This window comes from Oppia nitens, unplaced genomic scaffold (assembly GCF_028296485.1).
Source record: "Oppia nitens isolate AA-2021 unplaced genomic scaffold, nextdenovo-longstitch-racon4-pilon3 scaffold1_pilon_pilon_pilon, whole genome shotgun sequence".
NCBI classification, from domain to species: Eukaryota; Metazoa; Arthropoda; class Arachnida; order Sarcoptiformes; family Oppiidae; genus Oppia; species Oppia nitens.
Genome location: NW_026533199.1, coordinates 3,475,026 through 3,481,628, shown reverse-complemented (window position 1 = coordinate 3,481,628; position 6,603 = coordinate 3,475,026). Strand labels below are relative to the sequence as shown.

The 6,603-nt window shown below is 29.7% G+C and overlaps 2 protein-coding genes across 2 annotated transcripts; one reads left to right on the top strand and one right to left on the bottom strand.

The window, feature by feature from the left end:
- Positions 1-1,899: 1,899 nt before the first annotated feature.
- LOC128952757 (RNA transcription, translation and transport factor protein-like) lies at positions 1,900-2,949 on the top strand. The gene is made up of 4 exons (XM_054298198.1): positions 1,900-2,056; positions 2,123-2,247; positions 2,316-2,418; positions 2,482-2,949. The coding sequence occupies exons 1-4, from the start codon at positions 1,996-1,998 to the stop codon at positions 2,937-2,939; spliced, it is 747 nt and encodes a 248-aa protein (XP_054154173.1). The 5' UTR covers positions 1,900-1,995; the 3' UTR covers positions 2,940-2,949.
- A 104-nt stretch (positions 2,950-3,053) lies between these two features.
- On the bottom strand, positions 3,054-6,207 carry LOC128952756 (nidogen-like). Its single transcript, XM_054298197.1, has 11 exons — positions 6,021-6,207; positions 5,437-5,927; positions 5,178-5,350; positions 4,940-5,041; positions 4,718-4,849; positions 4,486-4,614; positions 3,967-4,419; positions 3,783-3,897; positions 3,494-3,720; positions 3,371-3,428; positions 3,054-3,299 (listed from the first exon to the last, which is right to left on the bottom strand). Exons 2-11 carry the CDS (start codon positions 5,736-5,738, stop codon positions 3,059-3,061), a joined length of 1,932 nt encoding a protein of 643 aa, XP_054154172.1. The 5' UTR covers positions 5,739-5,927; positions 6,021-6,207; the 3' UTR covers positions 3,054-3,058.
- Positions 6,208-6,603: the final 396 nt, after the last annotated feature.

Genomic DNA, 6,603 nt, shown 5'->3' with positions numbered 1-6,603 from the left:
ATCTGATGAATAATAGATTTAAATATAGATTATATAGTATTTGATGAAATGTTGACTTCATTAGATTCATTAGATTTCTATGCAATACGACACTAGTATTTGTGATTCGGTAGTCTCTAAAAATCATGATTTACTTGTATTTAGTCACATGTGTGTCATATAAATTATATACAGTATAATGCATTGTGTGTGTGTGTGTGTGTGTGTGTGTGTGTGTGTGTGTGTGTGTGTGTGTGTGTGTGTGTGTGTGTATATAAACCCATTTCTAATATCTTTTGTATGTTTAATGTTTAATATTGATGACAACACATCGTTAGTCTAAACATAAACTAAGTTGATATTAAAACTCATATCAACTTAGTTTTACAATTATTTGCTAAATTAGTTTTATTTAATAAATTAAATTTACATTTTTATATTTTATAATATATATTCATTTAAATAAAAATGTAAATGATTTCAAATTTAATTATATAATATCAACAATAAGTTGGTGAATGGAGAACAGTAAGAGTGAGTGAGTGAGTGAGTGAGTGAGTGAGTGAGTGAGTGAGTGAGTGAGTGAGTGAGTGAGTGAGTGAGTGAGTGAGTGAGTGAGTGAGTGAGTGAGTGAGTGAGTGAGTGAGTGAGTGAGTGAGTGAGTGAGTGAGTGAGTGAGTGAGTGAGAGATAGATAGATAGATAGAGAGAGAGAGAGAGAGAGAGAGAGAGAGAGAGAGAGAGAGAGCAAAGATTAACTATCGGTATTATTTTATTTAATAATGGTTAGCAAAGACAATGAAGACATGCTTAGGTGGATCTAATGATTGTAAAAGTATGTTAAATAAGTTTATTTATCGCTTCTTTTCAAAAAGTATTGTCTGTCAGTGGATGTATTGGTTTGAACATTGAAGTGAAATACAAGCGGTTTCTTGAGTAAGTGATGCATAAATATATTGCAGCCATCGATGGCATTGCCATTGCAATCGTTTACGTGTTTTTCTAAATGTTTTTCAAACCGTTTTTATCATAACTGCTTCCGAGTGTCAGCTCTGATATATCATTAATCATTAAACTGAATATCGTTTATCAATAACCTTTATATGGCATCATATGAATCGTTTTATGTATGACTACTTGATATACATACATAACAGTCATAAAAACTGTTAAGACATTATAGTTACTCAATAGTGAACAGCAGGTGTAAACTCAAGAGAGAGAGAGAGAGAGAGAGAGAGAGAGAGAGAGAGAGAGAGAGAGAGAGAGAGAGAGAGAGAGAGAGAGAGAGAGAGAGAGAGAGAGACTGTTTGGCACTTAACCACCTCAACCATCACAACACTTGTGCTAATCTTTTAGTAAATCAATTGATTTATAAGTTATAAGACTCGCACCGCTTGTCTCCTATCATCTCATCTTACAGTTTACGGCAATCAAAGAGAAACTCTGTTTTATTATCTGTTTGTTTAATGTCATTCACGTGACTCATCGTTACAGAAGACATCCAAACGATTGGATCAACAAATCGATGCCATCATTGATATGCACACAACGTATGACTAGTTTTTCTCAATTTTCTTTGTATTCATCATTAAATCTTTCATATATTTAATATAACTTTAATTAAATATTATAATAAATTTATATTATATTAATATCGACTAAAACTAAATACAGTATATATTATACTTATATTGAATATACGGTACGAATATATAAGTTATAAATTTTTTAATAATTTTTTTGACATATAATACATTACTCGTGAATAAATTGCAAATTAATTTAGATAATAATAATTATTATGTAATTTAAAAATACTTTTTTATTAATAGCAACAAATGTTTGGTTAAAAATAAGTTTTTTTTGTCAAACAAGTAATGAATTCTTCATAAAATTTGTCGTCATTTTTGTTAACTCTTTGTCAATGAATTTGTTTTTGTATTGAAAAGTCAAATGAATTCATATTTACTTTAAAATTGATTGAATTGATTGAATCAAACAATTATTGTCCGCAATGTTTGACCGCAAACTACAATCACTCGACTATTACTCGACCAACGAGTTTGACATCAATGGTAAACATCAATATCTTTGAGATTTTATAACTTATTTATAAACACCAATTCTGGCCATCATTTCAGACACGAAACAGTTTCGCCAATTGATGACATGGTTGGAGGATCAGAAGATCAGACATTACAAGATTGAGGATAGATATCGTTTACGAGATATTGATGGTAAAGATTGGGACACAATGTTTGAGAGGGTGAGCACCGACACCATCACCAGTCAACTGATCTCTTGTTAATTGATCTTATTGTTTGTCTTTGACAGTACTTGTCGGACATCTCGTGTCCCAATGATATACTGAAGTCGAAACATTTGATCTTGGATTGGATTCTCACGTTAGCCATTAGACTACAATATGAAGACAATTGTATAATTGATTGTAATTATCATTTGTTATGATATTAATGATTGTTATTATTATGTTATTTAGTAGAAAAATACCGCCAATTGAGTGACAATGATATGAAAAGAGAGCCACAACTGATGCAAACCAATCCACTCGATAGACTTGACTTTGACAGTAATGAGTTCAAGTTTGGGATCAGTCAATTGGCACAATTACTTAAAGTACCGATACATCCAACCAATCATTTGCTCACTTTAACGGCTATTAGTTTGGTTATCAAAAATAAGATATCGATGGAGTTTAAAGATAACAATAATATTGGTAACACAAATAAGTTGAATAAAATTGAAGACAACTCAATGAATCTGAAAGTCGGATCAAATGATAAGTTACTGAATAACTGTGCGAAGCTTTTAAGGCTTTTATATATAAATGATTTGAAAGAATTGCAGACAACTATTAATGAAATTATAGCATCTGTTCAGTCAATAACAGCCAATCCTAAGACTGATACCTCATTAGGCAAAGTCGGTGTTAAATAATAATAAAAATTTAATGTATTGTATATTTGTAAATGATTTATAAACAGCTTATATGTTATATTTAATGATAGAAATGACTAAAATTGTCAAAAATAAAAAACTTGATATTTGTTATAATATTATTTGGGAATAACTTCATTGCACGAGTCATCGCCACTATCGGGACAAATACAAGTACGTCCCGAACCGTTTGGTAGGCACAGGTGTCTACACCCACCATTGTTAATGGCACAGTGATTACTAATGCGTGGACAATGTCGCGGTATATTGACTATTGAATACAGTCTCCCATTTCCACCTAATGGTAGCTCTAATAATTCAGCTGAACCTCCAGTTCGGTCGACTTTTTGAATACTTTTCCTAATAAATTGAATTATAGATTTTAATTATAATTTAAATTCCTTCTATATATATCTTATAATGGTATTTACATTTCCCAATCAGTCCAATAAATTGAATTACCGACAATTGACAAATCAAACGGATAAGCTATTTGGATAAAATATGAATCATAAAATTAATATAAAAATGCAACAAAAAAAATGATATCAAACCGGTTGGAGTGTGAATAACGCGACGACTATTGCTGTATAAATCAATGCATTCAATCCTATGTAAACCGGCATCAGTCCAGCACAAGTCATTGCGGTCATAATCAAGAGCCAAATTATTGGGAAGTCCTAAATCAGTATTGATAAGAACCGTTCGGCCGGTGCCGTCAAGATTGGCCACTTCTATCTTGGGAGCCGATCGACTCCAATCAGACCAATACATTTTACCACTAAAACAATAATATATACAGTAAGTGAATAATATATACAATTATTATGGTTTATTTGATACCTTCCCGGATGAACTACAATACCCCGGGGGTCTTCTAATCCATAATCAATCAAAACTTTATGCATTTTTGTATCGATTCTTAAAACTTCAATCGTGTCTTTCAATGAGTCGGTCCCTATTTAATTATTTAAAATTAATTAGTTAATTGTATAATTTATATAAATATTTTTGTTTTATTAATTACAATAAATATTTCTGGAAACCCAATCAATTGCTAAGCCTTCAGGTGATCCTAAACTACCGTTAAGAATAGTCATGACTGATGAACCATTATATAAAGACTTATATATCAATCCATGCGCCACATCAGTCCAATAGACCAAACCATCCAAACAGTCGATGTCAAGACCGGCAGGAATTTGATGTGATTTTGTCAGAAGAAGTTTTCCTTTATTTTGTTTAGTAATCTGTAGTGGCATTCGAAGCAAAGACATTCCCTGACTGAAGATGAGATAATCGCCGTCATGTTGTGGGGCAGGACTGCACTCAAAGCCATCGCCGACAAACCCGTAGCGACAGTGACACACATGGCCTAACATATGCTCGCTATACATACAGTCGGCATTTACATCACATATTGTTGGGTCTTCCCTACAGGTTCGCGATGGACGACATATTAGACCGTCACCAATAAAACCTATTTATTATAAATCTATTAATTATGCATTTATAAAAACATTTTCAACTTAGTTTTTAACATTACCATCAATACATTGACAACGATATCCCTGAGCGTCAAAGCTATATTCACATTTAGCCTTAACATCACAATTGTTTATTATATTACACGATAGTATCAATTGTTTGCATTGTTTGCCATCTCCTTTAAAACCTTTATAAATAAAATTAATTAAAAATTTTAATATAATTATAACAATTAATATAAGAATTTAGTTTTATTTTGATATATAATTTATATATTTATAATTAATTACCTGGGTTACATTGACACGTATGCTTTTGAAGATTCAAATCGTAAGCACAGTTAGCATTTGGATGACAATTATTAAACAAATCGCAAGTGGCATCTTCTTTAGCTATACAGTGTTTTCCATCACCGATGTGACCTATATTTGTCAATATTATAATATATATATATATATATAATAAAAAATATATAAATAATTATAATCGTAATAAAAATTTATAAATAATACCATCACTGCATCGACACTCGTGTCTATTTAAAACACTATTGAGTACACAATTAGCATTATGACTGCAATTATTTAATTGTTCATTACATTCATCCGGTACCACTGTTTAAATAAATAAATATATAAATTAAAATTATTAGAAAATATATAAAACTATATAATATATATATATATATATATATATATATATATATATATATATATATATATATATAAAACAGCAAATATGATGACATACCTGTGCTTTGAATACAAAATAGGCCGTTGCCTATGAATCCAGGATTACATTTACAGTGATGTTGTCTACTTCGAGGATCATTAACGCATTGGCCGTTTGTGTGGCAATTGTTTACTCGATCACAACTTTGATGATTCAGTCCTTCATAGCAGACATATCCGTCCCCAACATATCTATAATTATTTTTATAAAAAATTTTAATATAATTTTTTGTTTTTGATTGATTTAATTTAAACAAATGTAAAATATATTGTCAAACCCTGGATTACAGGCACAATAGTAAGCATTATTGCTTTCTTCATCCGAAATGCATTCAGCATTTTCTCCGCAATTGTCCAACAATTCACAGGACTCGGACTCTTCAATACAAACAATGCCATCGCCTCTATATCCAGCTCTACATTGGCACTGATGTCGTTGTGTCAGTGTATTGGCCGCACAGTCGGCATTAATATCGCACAATTGATATGTCCGACAGTCTAGAAACAGGTCATCTTTATTGAGAGATAGACTTAAATTAATTAAAGTTAAAATAATTGACAACAGAAACAAAGTCTTCATTTTTCTTGCAATTTCGTTGGGATTTTGAATTTATTGGAAAGTATTTTCTGAAGAATACATTCAAAAATTATTGTTAGAGTTTAGTGAACGTCAAGTGCTTTCAAAACGTTTGATTAAATATTTGAATCAAATCTTATCGTTTGTCAATAAAAGGGAATTTAAGTATTAACCGATCTTTGACTTCAAACACTGTTTTTTGCAAACAATATTGTTTAGTAATAATACTGTATTTTAATATAATACATATTTTTAGAAAATAAAATTATAAATTTTGATGATTACCTCTTGATTTGTTATCAGTGGTCAAAACTAACACATCTTTTTAAACAGACATCTGTTTCATCAATTATATGCACTTCAGTTCATGAGTAGTACCACAATGTGTATGTAAATTGGATTTAATGTCTCGACAATTAAAATTAATTATATTAATAGATATATTATTTTACAGGATGTCATTTATTTTAATCATCATTATTTTCATTTTTCAAAAATCTATTTCAATTATTATAATCTATAGTATATTATTATATTTGAAATTAAATATCGCATCTTATAATAAATTTAAGACATTTCTATAATTTAATATTTTTAAAATTTCGTAATCAGAATATAAATATAGAAACTTATTGTATGTTTATAATTGTATTAATCATTAATTGTAATTAAATTAATCATATCCTGTAATATTAGATGTCATTGACTAATGTCTAGTGTCTAGACTATAGACAATAAAGTATAGTAAAAAAATTGAATCATTAAATATATGGTTGTTTTAAAATACAGATATAGATAAACACATAAAAACAATAACCAAATATCTAAAATAAAAATAATAAATTCACGACAAGTTATTTACTTTTTA

Coding starts and splice junctions, on each gene's coding strand:
- LOC128952757 (XM_054298198.1), top strand. CDS start 1,996: ATGTTTGACCGCAAACTACAATCACTCGACTATTACTCGACCAACGAG. Junction 2,057..2,122: donor CAACGAGTTTGACATCAATG/GTAAACATCAAT, acceptor CCATCATTTCAG/ACACGAAACAGTTTCGCCAA. Junction 2,248..2,315: donor GGGACACAATGTTTGAGAGG/GTGAGCACCGAC, acceptor TGTCTTTGACAG/TACTTGTCGGACATCTCGTG.
- LOC128952756 (XM_054298197.1), bottom strand. CDS start 5,738: ATGAAGACTTTGTTTCTGTTGTCAATTATTTTAACTTTAATTAATTTA. Junction 4,850..4,939: donor CGAGTGTCGATGCAGTGATG/GTATTATTTATA, acceptor TGACAAATATAG/GTCACATCGGTGATGGAAAA. Junction 3,429..3,493: donor CGTTATTCACACTCCAACCG/GTTTGATATCAT, acceptor TTATCCAAATAG/CTTATCCGTTTGATTTGTCA.